General features: G+C 38.0%; 1 protein-coding gene across 1 annotated transcript; it reads left to right on the forward strand.

Moving 5' to 3' along the window:
* The first annotated feature begins 176 nt into the window (after window positions 1–176).
* Window positions 177–9,250, forward strand: fuca2 (alpha-L-fucosidase 2). Its single transcript, XM_035435426.1, has 7 exons — window positions 177–938; window positions 1,781–1,968; window positions 2,678–3,017; window positions 4,258–4,468; window positions 6,792–6,982; window positions 7,641–7,749; window positions 8,227–9,250. The coding sequence occupies exons 1-7, from the start codon at window positions 754–756 to the stop codon at window positions 8,365–8,367; spliced, it is 1,365 nt and encodes a 454-aa protein (XP_035291317.1). The 5' UTR covers window positions 177–753; the 3' UTR covers window positions 8,368–9,250.
* Window positions 9,251–20,190: the final 10,940 nt, after the last annotated feature.

Here is a 20,190-nt window from a genome sequence, read left to right on the forward strand (position 1 = left end):
GAGCAGGCTACAGAGCCAAAACGAAACGGTGTAACTGTCCATTATTTATGGACTGCACTGTATGTGTAGATGGGCATGGGCACTTTCAGAATTACAAGCATTTATATTAACTGTCTAAACATAATTATTGAGCAGCTAGTTAGAGATTGCATTTCATCAGGGGCGCGTTCTATTACTTTTCACTCCTGACCTCCATCCCCCCAGTTCATTAACTCCCCCACTATCACTCGTCTCCTAACCAGAAGTATGAAAATTGGGACACCTGATCTGCTTCTGATTTTGAGGGACATTTTCAGATTTTCAGCTTGAGTTTGAATGTTTTTGCCAATTAAAGTAGTCAAAATATTCTATAATGACACATGGGGATTCAGGAGTGCTGCTTTCTTCAAGGACTTCTGGACTTTCTGCCCATCCAATTTGCAAACTGCAGACTGCCAGGATTGTTTCTCTTTTATAACTTGCGACACTTGAGTATCATGCTGTAAAAGGGTAAACAATACTGACATCAATCTGAAGTTTGCTAGTTACAACTTCTTATGTTTAACCATGGACTGTAGAAAAATGAATTTGTGAAGGAACTCTGCTTCTTGGCCAGGTCACATGATTTACCAGGAAGTAACAAGATGCGGTAGTGAACGAGCTAGCTATTAATAAACATTTCATATAGTTCATCAGCTGCTATGTACCTGGTTAACTAACTATGTGATTCGTAGCCTACTTTGGAGTAAACATTCTCTATCAAAAAGCACCGTTATGGACAAAGCTTTGGTCTCCGTCGTTTTAGCCATCCTAATCGCCCACTGCAAATGTAAATACGAACCTACGTGGGAATCGATTGACTCCCGACCTATACCTGTCTGGTTCGATCAAGCCAAATTTGGCATCTTCGTGCACTGGGGGGTATTCTCTGTCCCCAGCTACGGAAGTGAGTGGTTTTGGTAAGTATCCTATGAAATCCGCATAAGTCTACAATCTACAGTAGCCTATATAGTGTGTTCTTTAGAAAATTATTCAATGACCAGAGTACAAAATAGGAGAAAGCTGTTTTACCAAGTTCTGAGCAAATCCTGGGTAGCTGATGGAACAGCCATCTTGTGGAGTGAAACTGTTAGCAACTGGTGGTCAATGACAGAAGACTACACATATATGAGGGGAGTTTACGCGGTATGGCTTTTTAAACAAAAATGTACCGGTGTTGCTGTCTACATAAAGTAAATGTCCAGGAAACCAAATTATGAAGTGTACAGTGTAATAATAATATATATATAATAATAACAATAATAGTAGTAGTATTTGCTTAATGGATGTTAACTAGTTGACCTTCAATTCTTTGTACATTACAGTGAAGTAGCTATCTGCAGTGTTTAGTTAATATCAAAAGAGGATGTAATGTGAACACACAGAACAGTCCTGCAATTGAAATGTGCTCTTACCAACCACCTAATGGCTGAAACGTGTCATAGAAAGTCTAATATCAGGGATAAAATCATTGATAAAAGTAGCTTAATTAGATATCAAGCAAGAAGTTATGCTTTTTTATACTTGCAATGTCATGCAGTCTACTAGTAATGTGATGTGATAAAAAGTTAATAGGATATGCTCACATTGAAATCTTTGAAATAACACAACTTGCCACAAAGGACAAGCATTTTAGGGATAGAAACCTTCTGTGAAATAAGACTGTAGCAATTCTGACTGGCCCTCGCCTGTTTTTGTTATATTTTTTTGGAAATGTTCACTTGAAGAAGTTTTGACACCTTTTACACTTGTGTGTCCACAGGTGGTACTGGCAGGGGGAGAAATTGAAGCCATATGTTGATTTTATGGAGCATAACTATCCCCCCGGCTTTCAGTACCAAGACTTTGCACCCCAGTTCACAGCAGAGTTCTTTGATGCAAAACAGTGGGCAGATATCTTTGCTGCATCTGGGGCAAAATATGTAGTGCTCACAACAAAGCATCATGAAGGTTTGTAAGCATTTTTGAAAGACTACTTTCATGCCCAAAGGAATGTGTTTTTAACAACAAATAATGAATAATTAATTTCAGGCATAATTGGTTAGTCCAGGCATGGCTGTAACCTGGGCTGTGTTTAGACAAGAAACATATAACTCATGTGATCTGTACAGGTGGTAGCCTATAAACCAGCTAATTAAATGAAAATTTAACCTGGTTTTCTGAACATTTAGGTGGAATGTTACTAAGTGGCTCATTCAGTTAAAGCAACACGTTGTGCTACATGGATGATGCCCAGCTTTGTGCAAGCTTGGCTGTTGGCTGCTGTGGTGTGAAACGAAGCAGGCTGTTGACACCACGGTTTTCAGAGGAGAATCACTCTTAATCAGTGCTGTGGAATCACACATGAATACAACTACAAATAGTCAATTGGATATTCCAAATTAAAGCGGGAATTGGACATGTTTAGGCCCAGGTTAGGTAACCAATTTATTTTAGAAAAAGGAATAAATTTTTTATTTTTAAAAAGGAATGTCCTTGATAACTGTTTGATAACTGAATTATTGTTTATATGAAATCTACTTAAATTTTAATCTTCATATTTTGAAAAATGTTCTGCTGAGCAGAGTACATAGGCTTGTACAATCTCAAAGGTCATGAAAAATTTTCCACTCAAATAGATGTTGTCATTTTACATGCATATATGTGTGTCCATCCTCAGGTTTCACTCTGTGGGGCTCCAAATATTCCTGGAACTGGAATGCGGTAGATGTAGGGCCAAAGAGGGACCTGGTGGCAGAGGTCGCCGATGCCTTGCGAGCACAAAGTGACCTCCGTCTGGGACTTTACCACTCCCTCTTCGAGTGGTTCAATCCCCTCTTCAGGCAGGATGCTGCAAACCTGTTCACCACTAACCAGTTCCCTAATACTAAGACCTTACCAGAGCTATATGAGATCGTCACAAAGTACCGACCAGAGGTGTTGTGGTCTGACGGAGATGGCGATGCCCCAGACAAGTACTGGAATAGCACAGGATTCTTAGCCTGGCTTTACAATGAGAGGTATGGAGACTATTGGGAATCTTAGATTTGTAACAGTGGCCAGAGAATGAGGTTTCATGGGCCCCTATACTCCAATAAGCATGAACAGGGGCTCCTAACCTGTTCTTTAAACATAACCTGCAGTGTACCTTACACTTTTCATTTTAATATGCATATTCATGGAACTTCATGGACATTACAAGTTTGCTCCAATTAAATTGGCCTTATTAGGTATTTGGTACCACCAAACAAACTATTTCTTTGTGTTTTCATAACAACACTGAAGGTTCCCTTCAAGTGAAAAAGTACACACTGTCTGTTTTATTTCCATCCTTTTATTCCAGAAGATACTTGGGTCATTGTGGGTGAATGAGTGACCCCTTTGGATTTTCCTGAAATTTGACACAAAAAAGGCCATTTTGCACTTAAATTCACACAGAATTATCCACTTCCTCTAATGTGCACAACATAACTATATGTAATACTGTTAGAAGTGTTATTATATAAGAGCTAATTAAAGGGTTCAAACTCAGTGGCATGGATATCAAGATCCCATATCCGTCTCAGCATTTCCTTTAGATCCTGGGTATTCAACGGGGGGTCCATGATCAACCCCATCCCCCCCCCCCCCCCCCCCCCCCCATTCCGCGAACACATTGTCATCTCACAGGGCCTGTTCTTCTCTGTATTCTGGACCTGATTTACCTTTCAGCTTCAACTTTTAAAAACTGATTATTATATGAATAATATGCATTCCCAGTTGCTTAGTTTTCCGTCAGGTTAGCTCAGTTACGCTATCCACAAAACAGATTTTATTTTAGTTTACTTTTTGTGGGCAACAGGCTAATCGGGAAAATCATTTGCTTTCACTTTTTTTAGGGCTTTCAGTCATCTAAAATAGTTTATGTACAGTTCATAACCTCTTGCAAAATGTATGCATTGCTGTAAAACATCCACTTCAGTGTTAGCTAATTCTTTAGATCAGATGTGCTTTGATGGTTTTTTAAGCATACTATAGAACAGCGGTTCCGAAGCTTTCTAAGACAAGCCACCTCCTGAACCAATTCATTTTCTATGACCCACACTGCCCCTTTGTAATTTTGACTTACCATATGTTCACACATCTGTATGTATTGTGTAAACTGTAGCCCGTGCAGTAGTGAATGGTATGTGAGCAGAGTTATATTTATGAATGTCTGTGGAAAGTGAATTATGTGCAGCAAGTTATTTTTTTCATATGACCAACATCACTTTTTTGCAGTCCGGTGCAGGAGACAGTCGTGACCAACGACCGCTGGGGGTACGGCACCATCTGCAAACATGGAGGGTACTACACCTGCACTGACCGCTACAACCCCGGACACCTGCTGAAACACAAGTGGGAAAACTGTATGACCATCGACCAGAAGTCCTGGGGATACAGAAGGAACGCTGAGCTTAAGGACTACCTAACCATAGAGGAGCTGCTAAAGGTATAATTATGTGCACACAGATGCTACTTGCTGGCGTTCAGCAGGGGGTCAGCTTGTTGATTACACAAAAACCTCATGTCACCTGAGGCGTCATTTATAGACTTAAGGCAGTTTTCATACTAAATTTGAACAAACAACCAGTTCTTGAATTGTGCATATGCATGATTTTTAAAATGTGGATATGAATAAATGAAGTTGCATATTTCACTGTTTTCTCTGAATTTATGAAGGGACCTCCTAGGCTCTAAAAATGTGGTTATATTCTTTTTCTAAGGTTTGGCAACAATACCAGCTTAGCTGGAGCCCCTTTAGTGTGAATAGCTTACAGATCAGTTTTCTTTAGTCTTGTCTTTTCTCTCCGCGTGAGCTGTGCTAACTCTCCCACTAGTTTTCGGTCTTTAAAATCAACTGAATATGGCACACATATACACCAAACTGCTTTATTATATTATGATGTAATGAGGCAGCTAGCTTAAAAAAAATTAATACTAACTTGTGATTGCAGAAGCTGAAATGTATGATAAAGTACACTTATTAAATATCTTGGTTACATCAACACTGAGCTAACAGTTTGGTGTGTATACAGCGAGCTGCATAATGTTCGTGAGAAAGAAATTTTTTCTTAATTTGGCTCTGTACTCCACAATTTTAGGTTTGTAATCAAGCAATTCACATGTGGGTAAAGAAACAAAATACATTTTAGTTTCGCCATGTGGACATTAACAGGACATTTTATGCACAATTACAGAACATTTTATAAATGGTCCCCCTGTTTCAGGGCATCATAATGTTTTGGACAAATAGCATCACAGGTGTTTCTGATTAGTCGGAAGGTGCGTTCAGTTGCTTCCTTAGCGCAGGTATAAGAGAGGTTTCAGTATCTAGTTTTGAAAATCCATTATTGGAGTCTGTTATTGGCATTTGTCAAAATGAGGACCAGAGTTGTGTCAATGAAAGTCAAGGAAGCCATTATAAAGCTGGGAAGTAAGCGTGGACAATTAAAACAGATGGACGCTAATTTCACTGTGCTTTATTATATTCAAACATTAGGCCATCACACAGAGTACGAACAGCAATTTTTCTAATCCTTTTCCCTTATGCCTGATATTTTTGTCACCAAATAGGCTGCAAAATCAGTTCAGTCTCCCTGAAATTCTGTGTACACCAACTACAAAGTATATGCGGCAAGTACGCACCTTCTCACAGTGTTGTTCTTAAATACTGATCTCTGTGTAGATACTTGTAGCCCATGTTCTTGCACTTTGTTTCCCTTATTTTCTTTAATTAATACAGTAGTGCATCAAGCTGCTTGCCATAAATACAACAAGCTATATCACTGAATTAGTCAATATAACGAGTCCACCAGAAGGTACGGGGGACATGCAATCTTAATTTACAGTAATTTTGTAATTTTTTTCATTAATCTTACTTTCTTTTGTGAATTTTATAAAAGCACCACATGTCGCTAGTCTATCCAAAATGTCGTTCGGAGGATTTGACCAAGCGTACTATATTTATGTCCCGACCGGAGATCAGTCTGCACAGACAGATGTTGAATGTGCAGAGGAAGTAAGATATGTTCTAATATTTGCAATATGAGCTTTAACATGCTCCATTATGAATTGTGTGGATGAGGGTGTGTTATTGACAGAGGGATAAATCACTGGTCTCTGTGTTAGAGAGTGTAGATGAGGGTGTGTTTTGTTCACAGCAAAATATTTTGCCAAGAAAAAATTGTTTGCCAAGAGACTTCTTGCACTTTAAAGTTTATGTATTTAGTATTTTTGATTTTACTGTAACACCGTGGGCCAGTTTTGTAGATGTAGATTAACCCTAGTCTAAGACTAAATTATTTTCAGTGGAGATTCTACATATTAAAGTAAATTTAATCTGGACCTAAACTTAATCTGTGTCTGGGAAACCATCCCCATAAGTAATTCAGTGTTTTTATGACAACAGTTTATAAAAAACCTGCAATAATGTTAATTATGTTTACTGATTAATAAATCACTGGTCTCTGTGTTAAAATGCATACATGAGGATGTGTGTTAGTGGGAGTGCTTGTGGGTAATGGGACAGAGTCTGGTGCCTCACAGAGAAAACAGTTATTTATGAATTATGGGCTTATGAATAGTTTGTTTTCATGAATAATCACTTTAAAAAGCACCCAATTGAAAATACAAATCTGTACCTTTCGTGAAAATTAATTGTAAAACACAATAAGCATATCGACGCGGCAATTACTGTATCAATGTATGATTGTTTAGAGGGAAGCTACGATAAGGGGTTGGTAACGGGTGAATGGATGCTCTCTGTGCCTCAGACACTGGTAGAGACGGTGTCCTGTGGTGGGAACCTCCTGATGAATGTGGGGCCCACTCATGATGGACGAATCGCCCCCATATTTGAGGAGCGTCTCCGGCAGGTGGGCCAGTGGCTGGCGGTCAATGGGGAGGCCATTTACAACAGCAGCGCCTGGAGGTCCCAGAATGACAGCGCCTCGCCCGGAGTCTGGTCAGCACCCACCGTTTCGCAGAGAAGACAGTACAACACTTCCCCACCCAAAATAATTACCTTGTTTTATTGCAGTTTAAACAGTTGCCACATGTTGCCTTTCAAGGATTCAGGCATATAATCACCTCTGTGTCTACTTCCCCCATTTTTGGATTTTTAATACATTTAAAAAATTTTTTATTTTATTTCTTTTTCTTTTTTACAATATTTCTATCAGGGTTGCGTTCACCTTCATTTAGGTGTGTTTTAATTCCCCTTCTCAATATTGATTTAGTTCTGCAGTTCACTATTCATTTTTATGCGCTTACACGTATGAATGCAGAAGACATCTGTTTATACAGTAGCCAAGCTGACCCATTTTTTAAAATGATGTCAGAATTTAAGGTGTTTCATTGAGTGTTTAATATGCAGCTTTAATGTATTGGAGCCTCAGCCTGTATCCGCCTGCTGTCACCATTTTATTTTGACCCAGTGTTAAAAGCTTTAAAATGTGGAAGGGTAAACTGTTTTGTGGAATAATATATGAATAGTAAATGACTTGCATGATTTGTTTATTATGGTAGTTTTAGTTTGATTGAGAGCCACACATTTGAAATAAGTGAGTTATCTGCGCTAGTTTTGATACCATCTCAGTTTGATTATTTATATCTCTAAATAGGTACACTTGGAGGCCAAAGGAAGGCGCCATCTATGCAGTCATCCTGCAGTGGCCTGACAGTGGATATGTAGCTCTCAATGAACCTATGGTCCTGGAGGGAAAGACTGAGGTAAGAACACTGGAGAATCAACCTTCTATGCAGCAGCCAGCACTTTGCTTTACTATTTCATCATGACTTCTGTGTCATCCAAGCAGTAATACTATAAAATACAGAGCTCAAACTACCTAACTATCAAAACGTGTAGATTGTTGACGAGAATACTAAATAAATACAAAAAATGAACTATAACATTTTCCACTTTTAGAAAAAAATAATTTAATGAAACTCTGTCATTGTTTATTATTGTTATTTGAATTTAATGTTTATAAATTTTTTAATTATGAATTTGTTAGTCTGACTTCTGCTGACTGGTGCCCGCTCACGCTCTTCACAGTAGATAGGCTTTAGTGCCTTACAATAACCGTACAACTGTTTATTTTTTGGTTCTTGTTTTTATTGTCCTGTTTGCTTTAAATCTCTGTTCCATGGCAGATCCCCATTGTAAAACGACTAATAATATCTGCTACTCTCATTGCTCTCCACAAGGTGATGCTTCTCGGTTATCAGCAGCCTCTGAAGTGGCAGCCCTTGAAGCCCAATGGACTGAAGGTGTTTCTGCCCCAGCTTCCTTATGGCCAAATGCCTTGCTTTTGGGCCTGGACCCTCCGACTAACTGGAGCAGGATAGAGTGGGACTGTCGTCTTTAGTTATACACACATTTATTTTTTGTTGTCATCCAGGGAAATTTGCTTGAAATCATGAATGAATGATGAATCAGATGAATCAGAGTGATTGCACACCAGGTGTACTGTGAATGGAGAGCTCCATGTTTTTTTTCTTTTTACATTAACTGTACTGCATTCCTAGTAAGAAGAAAAGGGAAAGGAAATTTATTTTATATGCTGTGCAATGTGGTGAAGAACCAAATTCAGATGCATTTTTCCAAAATTCCAGAGAATGAGAGCCAGCTGCATCAATTTACCTACAATTTATGTGGTAATGGTGGAGGTGCTTGGGATATTCATCAGATATCACAAAACTTAAATTTGTTCCGTGCATTACATCCTGTACCAGGTTATACCTCAGTAGGGTTTGTTATCATTTTTGTCTTTTCAACATTTATACTGCTGTCATTACAGCCACAACAGCCCTGAAAGTGATATATTGTTTATCCAAACACCCCTGTTTATTCCATCTGTGTGAGCACAGCACAAAGAATAGTGCAGTTAAATTAATCCCATACCTGTTTGCCTATATATAGCATAAGGGTCTTTTTACACCTTTATACAAACCATTGGTAGGCAGATATATATGGTATACCATTCACTTATCTTTGAATTATTTCTTGATGGAGCCCAAAACTGCTTGTTTGATTTTAGCACTTTAAATATCCAGTAATAATATGAGAGCACTTTACTGAACAATGTATGAAGACAACTGTATGAAGACAACTTTAATTAATAATACCTTTTTCTGAATTTTAGATATCATTTTTAACCGTTTTTTTTTACCAGTTATTATCAATATAATATCTGGAATAAAGGTGACTATGGTCTGTGGTTCCACATAATGTCTCGGCTTGGTTTTTTGTCAATGGGTAGATGTAAATCCAGTAATAGATTTGTAAGCCAATATTCATTACATGTAAAATATAACATTTTGCAGAGCGACTTACACGTTACATAAAATCCACTAATTCCGCTGGATATTGTACTTATGTGATTCAGGTAAGATACCTTTTTCAAGGGTGCAACTGCAGTAAGACAGCAAGCAGAAGAACAACACAAAGGAACAAGCTTGACTCCAAAAATACATTTATTTGTGTAAATCCAATTTTTTAGCACCAAATACCATGGAGTCTCTGAAACACTTTTTTTAATGAATTTTTTTTTTTCAAAATTATAATGTTTGCACTTAATAGGAGTGTATGCCCTTATCTTAAGTTTCTTGTTTTTACAGCAGACAGGGTAATCTTCTAAAAAAGATATTGATCAGCCATGATTATTTATAGCAACCCCATGGGATAAACTTTTCAGGTCTGCTGGCCCCATTTAAGACCAGCAGAGGGCACACAGGGTTCAGAAATAACTGCAGTACCATAAGTGCTCATAACCATCTTTCCCATGTCATCCCCCTTAAATAGCTGAAAGCAAAGAGAAAATTTGTCCAGGGTGACGCTACCATACAGCCACTTCGGCTGTGTTTGCTCTGCTTCTTTAAAAACAATTGATCAATGGCTATACCATGCTTATTCATGAACTGAAATACAGGTCCAAACTATTTTGTATTCAAATTGCCTGTTATTGATAATGAATTTTCTCTTTTCCAAGTTTGGAAAGCCAAACAGTAAAAAAAATATATATATACATGAAATTGACCTCTGGAATCACGCGTTGTCAACATGGGTGCATTTTCAATGGCTTATTTTATTGATTCTTTGTCTCCAAGGTCCTTGACTGACCTGGAAATTAATATTGGTGTACCATCTTTGAAGACATTCCAACCCATTAAATGCTCCTTCAGGGAGCTAGAAGCTAGGAGGCTCCTGAAGAATTCTTGGGCAAGGAAACATGAGTGCATCCTGTGCAGACGTTTTTCGGAAAGTGTGATGTATAATGATCGACCTGTGGATCCACCTCTCTCCATCTGCCACGTCTGTGATTGACGTGGCTTCAAACTGATGGTTGAAAGAGCAAGGACGTTCCACTTGCCTTATACACATTTCTTCAATTCCTCCATCTGCGCATTCTTTCCTAGCATCCTCCAATGGGTTTCAGAGCATGTTAAGGCATTCTGTTATATTCATTAAATAGTGATGTACCCAATGAACTGTATACAGTTCAGTGAATGTACCACTTAGCATAAGCCTTCATCAGCGTAACATCCTTGTAATGGCTTCCCCCACGTGTAATCGTAAATATTACAATATATTTCCCATCAGGGGCGTCACTATACTAGACCAACCCTAGTGATGCCACTGATGGGAAAAATATTGTAATATTTACGATTACAGGTAAGAAGGATGTATAAATGTTTCGACCCCCCCGACCTGTTGTTTTTACCTCTTTTGGGGAGGTCCAAGTCTTAATTAGGGGGGTCAGAACCCCCCAATCCCCCCCGTAATTCGAACCCTGCCTTACACTCAACATCAGTGCCCAACCTCACTAATGCTCTTGAGGCTGAATATATGAATGTAAGCAAAACCCTGCAGCCATGTTTCAAAATCTACCGGAAAGCCTTCCCAGAAGAGTGGAGGCTCTTAAAACAGCAAAGTGGGGTCCAACTAAATATTTATACCCATGGTTTTGGAACGAGATGTTCAACAAGTACATGTGGGTGTGATGTTCATACTTTCGGAAATGTAGTGTATGTTGACCTGAGAAGTTGTAATTATTTTTCCTCTGGGAAAATGTCCCTCAAATTTGAAGAATGAATGCACCCTCTTCCTGGTAACCTGTCATAAAATTGTTGGTATCCCATATAATCTCTAGTTGCATTTGATGTATTGGTTGTCATGCTGGCTTTGAAAATTATGACAGTAGCACCCAATCAACTAGACTCTCTAAAAATTTCAGACCCAACATTGTTAGAAATGTGTTGAAGCACCCTGATGCCCTCTAAAGGCAAGTCTGTAGCATGATATTGCATCTAAACTGTGGTATATGTCATGACTGATAGGAACAGAAATGAGAAGGTTATTATTTCCAGTTTAAGGATAGGGCACAATCGATACAACAAAACCTGCATATCATAGGAATACAGGTGGTATGCATGAGAAATGTCAACAGGAGGAGTATGTAGAACATATGTTACGCTATTGAGTAAATATGAAAGAATATGTCATATGATTGAGAACTTATGAACAGCTGGATTAAAGGATCTGACACTGAAAGGAATACTGGAGTATGGAAGTAGCGGTTATAGATAGCCTTCTTGTTTCACTTCTTAAATTAATGTGGTATCGCATTTAGATAAAACTTGATGACATTCAAAAAACTGAAGATTGCGCTAATTCACCAAGGATGACAACTGAAATTAAACTCCACAGAAGAAGATATACAGTGAGCACCATAATTCATTGGACAGTGACACATTTTTTATTTTTATTATTCTGTACTCTAGCACTTTGAGTTTGAAAGGATACAATGACAATGAGGTTGAAGTTCAGACTGTCAGCTTTAATTTGAGGGTATTTTCATATGTACGGATACGGATTGTGGAACTGCACTGATTGCCTGATTTCCCCCCTTTCCCCTTTGTGAGTTTCCCCTAATAAACTTTCCTTGTTTAATTGTACTTCGTTTGTGTGTTTTGGTTATTCAACTTGTGACGTGGAAACTACAGACCCCTGGTTCTGCAACAATACCAAATCAGTATTCTTTAGACTGTATTGGAAATGGGCAGTAAGCTTCAGTGACAATCATTTGAATTGTCCAAATCCTGCTGCCAGTGGGGATATTTAAAAAAGCTGTTGGGTGTTCTCCTCTAATATTTCTGCACATGCTGGTCTCATCAATGACTACAAATACAGACATGAAGTAAAAAATAAAAAAAGTTAAAATAAATATCTGCTACAACCTTTTTATAATACTGAGGAGTATTTCAAATAAACTTTCCATTTTACCTAACCAGTCATATAACTGGCATAACCAATCAATGTAAACAGGAAGTCATTTTTCTACCTGGAAATCATTTTGTGATTTGTAACTGATTCCTATCCTATGAAGACAAAAAAAGTTGTTCCACTTCTTACTTGTGGGCTTGGTTTATGGTTCTTGGTTCCCATTTGGAAAAAGGTTATCATTTTCTGCTTGTTTGATAGCTAAAAGGAAGTCCTGAACAGAAGCTGGTACATTACCAAAATGTCAGTTAGTGAGCTCAGAAGATCTACACATGAGTTTTACATGGGCTATATGATACGGCACAAACACAATCGGGTATAACATTTAGTCAAATTTTCTTACATTTTTTTAATATGAGCAACTGACCTGTGGCAAATCAAAAAACCAAATTGTGATTTTTTGCTGTCTTTTGCTTTCAAAAAATATTTTTTGGCCTGAATATCCAAGTTACTGTTTGAATTATGGTGCATACCACTCACTAAAAAAGCAGTTTACCATATTGGCATGCAAATATATGCAAGCACATCCTCCAAATTATATTCAAATCCTCACCTCCTGAGGGGAGCTATGGTGTTAATAAGTGTTGTTCTCATGTTCACAGGAAGTGTCAAGACATACTTTCTAATATGACAAAATAATAACCGGCACAGCTTATGTATTCCTCTGGATAAATATGAGCAATGTTCAAGTGTACCCATTTCAGTTTTCATTCAAACATGGGCCTGTATTCAATGATAAACATTTCATTTTCACACACTGTAGTTGACAGCTTTAAATGTGTGCAATGTATTATATGAAGTGTTAGGGACCTCTGTGTTTCTCAACTTGCTAAGATTAGGGGTTGTAATGTGGATGTGTGCCACAGCCTGGGAAAATTCTGACCAGCCTCAGGTAGCATGTTATTGATTCTCCCATGGAGGTTTGATTTCTGCCTGACAGACTGTTCTCATATCATTGTACATGAGCAATCTCCTCTGTATGATTGGGCATCCAAGAAAGAGGCCATTTTCTTCTTCCTAGTTGTTTTACTAATTTTTCTATAGCTCAATACTGAGAAAATATGACAGATTTTTTCAGGTTATGAAATTAAGCATATCAAGTGTGAATTGTCTTGATTGGACTCCTCATTATTTTAAGGTGAAATTCTCAGCGGGTCTCATGATATACCATTTGAAAGTATTAAAACTCACAGTTCTGTCTCTAAGCAATTTTACAGTGCCAATGTTTTACCATTGTTGTCCATATCACCCTTATAAACAAGCCAAAAGTATGGTGTGCATATGAATATTATTATCTCCGGTTTATATAGATTCTTTGAAACAAGATGAGTCCACCTACAAGCTCCACTGATGAGGACTGGCCAAGCAGTCCTTCAATATACCCAATGAGACCCAGTAATTTAGCATTTTAGCCAATGAAAATACATTTCTAACAGTGTCTCGTTTGTTAGGTTTGCATGAAAGGACACGTATTGTTACTCCTGCAATAAAACATAAGCTTTCGAGTACACAAGCTGAAAATGTTACGCACTGACAAGGAAAGTTCTTGAGGCTTTATGCATAAAAAGGTTGTTGTTTTACAACAAAATTTATTTTTCAATGCCTAAATCTAAACAGAAGATTAGAATTCTGGAGGCTGACGGATATCTAGCCTTTAGAAAATAATCTTTGAGAAACAGACAAAATCATTTGAATGACTATAGGGATGTGCCCTCTGTTCCCTCTCTCTACTCTTCACTCCGTAAACATGAAAGGGAAGATCCTTGTGGCAATTAAGCTATGTTACTTATCTCCATATAAAGCTTGGGGGTTGTTGAGTTTTGATATTTGAAATCTCAAATTTTAGAGTTAGTTTCTGCTAAAAGCAAACCCCAATGTGGTACAATTTGGTTTTGTTGCATGGAAAATATTTTGCCTGAAGGTAGAGACCACAACTGGTGAAATTTAATAATTGTTTGTCTATGAAGATTCATCTCTTGTTGTCAGGAGCAGTTGAACAACTTCCAGGTTTCTTTCTTTGATAGCTGAGCTTGATTGTCCCCAAACATAGTCGTGTCTGATCTCTTTATAAACGGCTTAAAACCTGGAATATTTTGATAATAATATCATTGTGCTTAGCCTTGTGCTTATCTGCAGGATTTCAACCATGACATGTCAGTACACCATTAGATTAGATTAAGCACCTTTAGGTTCTGTGGAACATAATGGCATATGAATCATGTGTGCCATTTTCTTCAGTCTTGTGGAACACTTTGTACCTTTGTTTAAAAGGTGCTATGTACTGTAAATAAAGATTGATTGGTTGATGTGTATGCCATAGAGGAATTGCAGTAATAAAATCAGTTCAAAAGAACACAAATCAACATATTGTATGAAGTGTAACATTTCCAACTGTCTGAGTTTGAGACAAAAATGGAAAAAGACAGAGAAACAAAAACAATGCAAGTAAATGGATCTCTTTGTCTGTTTCTTTACCTAATCTAAGGTCTTCCACTCAAACTCAGTTAGCTGCCGAAGGAAGGTTGCCAGCTGTTATTGAAAACTTTGGTGTTAGCTTCCTCTTCACCATTTCTCCTGTCCTGAGACTCACTCCAGCATTGGTGGTGTATTTTGTTTCTCTAAATTTTTTCTCTTGAAGAATCTGTAAACAAAAAGAATTAATTAAAAAAAATTGAGCCCATCATTGCTGGCTAAAATCTAGTCTAGTCCAAAACCCTTAGTTTTCAGCATTTCCTGCTTAACATGATTGAAATACATAAATATTTACTGTACTGCAAATTGCATTTACAAATCAATACGCCAGTCAGCTAGATAAGAGCAAAACAGAAGCTTACATTGAGTTAATTGTTACCAAGAGCCCAAGTAGCCTGGTACCAGAAAGTAGCTAACGCTATAGCTTTAGCTGAAAAAATGTAACCAGCCCTTAATTTTACCCATTACCCATTCTGATTTTGATAGTGCCCTGTATTCAGCATTTGACATCATTTAAAATTTCCATGATGCAGTTTATATCACAGAAATGTACTCTAAAGGGGTTTTACAGTATATTACAGGATGAAATACAGCTATTTACCATAAATATTACAACGAGAGGGCTAACAGTGCAAATGCTATTAGGCTATACTGAAAATAATCAAAACACAGGTCAATACAAGATTACATTTTATATCTAAAGCTTATATGGTACCTTTGTATTGTAGGCCTATGTTGTAAATGGAAAAAGAATGATATTTGTCCTACAAACGTCTTCCAAGCAGCATGGTACATCAGCTACATGTGAAGCTGTGTTTTATGATCCCATAAAAAAAAGTGTTATTATTCAGTCAGGTGTTGAAAAAGCTCTAAATTACAGAACATTACAGAACAGGAAGCAAGCTGTCCAATTTCCATTTCAATTAAATGTGTTTTGTCAGACTTTGCATGTGTAATGCACAGTAGCATTTTGGACTCCTGACTGAAAAAAAAAATCTGAAGATAGAGTTTTGAATCCAAGTGGTTCCACACTGCAGTAACAAATATAAACAGTGGTGTCATGTCCGATTTCTGAATTTTGGCCTCTCTAAGATAAAATTAGTCTTCATATTTTTCGAATTTGTTATTTGTAATATTCATGATTACTCCGGAATATATGAGACCAAAGTATTCTTCTAAATATAGAACATAGGCTTACTATGGTAAACACCTAATCCTCAATCCCCATGTTACTAGTTCCTCCCACCACTCCACTGGTATCAGAGATAATACAACAGTCACTAGCTATTGCCTCCATGGAACAGGGTTGAACATTTACCCACAATAGACATGGCGACATCTTAACATGAGAACTTTGTTGGTACCCAAATCACGAGGTGCATTGCGGGAGTTCAATCAGTCAGCTGCAGGGGCGTGGGAGTGAGTTTGACATTGGGGGGGACACATTTTTACTACCCAGCCCCTACCCTGCTCATTAAATTTCATAGTTAGTTGAAAAGTTCATCGATGTCACCAGAGCCAGCTATGGATATTAAAGATGCAAATACATGCCAACCTCATCCATTCTCACCTGCAAGAGCTGGCTTTGTTTCTTTATTGCTCTGTATGTATGTAAAAAATCTCCTAATCAGTAATAGTAACAGTAGACACCCTCAAGAGGGCACAGAAATGAAAGCATCATGTTTAATAAACTTAATTTAACTGTATTAACTTAATTTAACCCTCTGATGTTGAAATGTGTGGGTTAAATACATCACAAACTTTCTGTTTTTAAACAAATAACTAAATTCATACATAATAAATGTGCATGTGTCTTACACAGAGTGTGGGGTGCAGATGAGGCATGCCAACTGAACAAGTTTGAAGAAGAGCTACTCTACGCCTCAACACCACCTCCGCAGCACCTCTCTACCCATCCAAACTCTCTACCGACACATATGTAATCTATAAAATCAATCAAAACATATCTATTTACATTAACAAAAAAGTATTAGTTAAGAGTTCCCCTTTCACCAGACCAAACTTGCACTCTAATATATATATATATATATATTTGGTCGCAAAACACTCAACTACACTTTTTCGCATCATTGAAATACTGTTCAGTGTAACTTTATGTAAATATGTAACGTGTATGACTGTCAAACAGTAATACAATGCATTGTGCCAGATAAACATCGGACTGGATCGAGACTAGAGTCACTTGGCTGAGAGGACAGTGAGTCAGTGATCCGAGAGAGAATGCGGAATGCCTTTTAGGAGGCAAGCAGACAGAAGTTAAGGTAGGTACCTTCTGTTAAACCACTTTTGATTCTTTGGTTCTTTGGTTCTCTCTCTCTCTCTCTCTCTCTCTCTCGCTCACACACACACACACACACACACACACAGAGTATATATGTGCAGAACAGATCCATTTGCTCTTCCAATTAGCTTGGCTAATTAATGTAAACTAAATATTTTCATTGTTGTCCCAATATTGTCATTGTTGCCCAGATAGATTTACAGTGCCACCATTTAGCAAAATATGCTGTTGAAATGTTTAGCGTGTTTCAGGCTGTGAGTTCTTATTGTGGGAAGTGTAATACTGCCACTCTTACGCCGGGCACCCACCGCACGCGTCGCGTAAGCGTGTCTCCACTGGTTCCGTTTGTGTCGCGCAAAGGCTTGCTTAAAGCTCTATATTCCTAGTAGCTCTCGCAGTCTGCAGTGGGCTTACATCATGTATTTCACGTTTGTTCAGGACTTTTGATTATGGGTAAGTGAATACTTGGTGAGAGACCTTTTTCAGTCTGTTAATATGGTAATATTTTTTAACACATGTAAATACGTGAGAAAATAAACGCTTTAAAGAATTACCATAAGCTTAAATCGCAACGTAGCCTACATAATAATCAATCTCAAACTGCATTCATTAATTTGCTTGGTTAACAAGCGTGCCAACTTTATGAAGAATATGTAATGATCATAATAATAATAATAATAATAATAATAATAATAATAATAATAATAATAATACATAATCCATAATCAACCATTGGGAATTCCCGTGTCGTCTTGTTATTCACGTCCAAACATTTATATGATCATATTTAGTAAAATCAGTTAATCGTCAAAAAGATAGCGTAACAGTTTAAACTTGAAGGGATGTGAACACCACAACGTCATGACACCGGAAGCTTTGAAGTACAAGTGCAATAAAGGCTTGCTTACAACTTAATTTATAAAATAGGTGCATTTTAATCGGCAAGACCACTAAATCTGATTTTTAAAGCACTGTGGATTATCTGATTTTATTAACAAGCCCTTTTTGAAGCATGGCGAACGAAGACATCGGAAAAGTCAAATAGCTGAGCAATGGTTGGTTAAAAACTACCTTCCAACACTCGAGCTAACAAACCGCTGCTCGGTGCATTCACGTCTACATCATTCAATAGGCTAACGTCTTTCTGTGGTGTATTTTCAAATTACCCCGCCCCCTCCGCAAAATAACTTAGCGAAACTAAGTTTGCCTTTTCCCCAGGTTCCAGTTTTTGTTTTTTGTTTTTTTTTCTGCAAGGACAATACAAAAACGAAAAGGCTTGTATTTTTTTTTAGCTGCTTATAAAATGTCTGGGAGGGAACTAGGGACACACCCCCAGTAATATAAGGATGAAATATAAATCAGAGCATGTATGCCTAGCATTTTAGAGCATATTTCTGTGTATAAACAGGCCATCGTGACGCGCGACAAGCCGAAAAAATAGAACAGAAGCGAAAAACTACGCTTCAGTTCGCTTGTGTCGCGCGAGCTTCGCAGCCGGTTCGCGACGCGTTCGCTTCTGGTGGAGACGACGTCGCCCGCTGCCATTGTAATAACAGTACTTCAACTACGCTTCAGTTACGCGCGTAATACGCGCGTAGTGCGCTCGCGGTCGATACGCGTGCGGTGGGTGCCCGGCTTTAGGAATAAAATATGGGTAACAAATGATTGAAGAAAAATATTTGTATTGTGGATGGTTTATCATCCTGATTTTGTTTGTTTTAGTTTGTGCCCCCTCAAAAGTTTTGGGTGTACTATGCCTCTGGATATAAATGTGACCTGAGCTTGATCTCTTTAAGTCCACAAAACCCAGGTAAGATTCTTGCTTTGACATCAGGTATTCATAAACCTTGATGTGGCATGGACACATCGTAAGATCCTGCAGGGCTGAGCATGCCCAAAGATGGTCATACATGGTTGCCTTTTTTCAACAAATGTAAAGTATTGTTCTGTCTTTTGCCGCACAAGAAATCTGTTTTTGTGCAGAATGTATGTTATTCAACTATGCTTAAAGAAATAGGAAGATCTCCATATGACCTATTTATAGTTTAGCATCACCGGAGGTAACAGTTTCTTAAAACATGAAGACTGCCAGATTCATCATAGCTTATAGAACAGATTAAAATAAAAAATATAAAATCAGTTTTTAGTAATGTTCTAATTCTAAATTGCATATCTTTAAAACTTATTTTATCAATTAATTATTTAAGAAGTGAGGATATCCTTCGTCCAAGTCTAAATGGTTATATAGACTGTTGTAAAATCTCGTGACCAAACACGACCGATAGCACAAATTCTAATTAAGTAGATCATCACTTTATATCAGTTAATTTCCACAAGCTTGATTAATGTGCTTATTACTCAGTTGTTACTTATTAAAGTCGTTAAAGTGAGCAAACAATTAAAATATGTTCATACTTTAGAAAGCCCTGAGAGACAAATGACCTCTGCGCACCCCCCGCGGGAGTTCCCTATTGAAAGCGGAAAGGCCGGAAGGTTGTTCGGTCGCGCTGGGGGATCCAATGACGTCACGAAAGAAACGTGCGCACGCCCGCACGCGCTATTATACGGGCGCTCTCGCCCTGTCTATTCTGGAAAGTGGTGCTAGGAATAGACCCATCAATCTCCAGATCAGACTCACTGTCCCCGGCTCTTAGGGAAACTCTGAAACGAGGAATTCACCGGCAGTGTTTAGGCACAAGTGTCAAAGAACAACGATACTTTAGAAGTAACTACTGCAAAGCAGACTGCAAAATGTATGCCGGATGTATTTAATGTTGTGTACTGTTTTCTTCCGCAAGTGGGACGTGTCAAAAACCACACCTTTGCTGAATGAGTTGATCTGTTTTAGTTTACCAAACTTGTATTTAGTTCTGGTATGACACCGAGTGGCTTGACGTGCGGGCACGATGACGTAACCAATACATTTTATCGACAGACAACATTAACCCAACCATTTTTTGCGACTGTTTATTAGGATATGTGGGGAATACCTAGTTGAGTGGACGCGTAGCCTATGTTAGGAATGTTGCGTAATATCATGAATTTTCCTATGCAGCAGTTGATTGGCAAACAGAAATAACGTGTTTTCATTCGGTTTCCATCAGTATAGAGCGCT

Source organism: Anguilla anguilla, chromosome 1 (genome assembly GCF_013347855.1).
Source record: "Anguilla anguilla isolate fAngAng1 chromosome 1, fAngAng1.pri, whole genome shotgun sequence".
Classification (NCBI taxonomy): domain Eukaryota; kingdom Metazoa; phylum Chordata; class Actinopteri; order Anguilliformes; family Anguillidae; genus Anguilla; species Anguilla anguilla.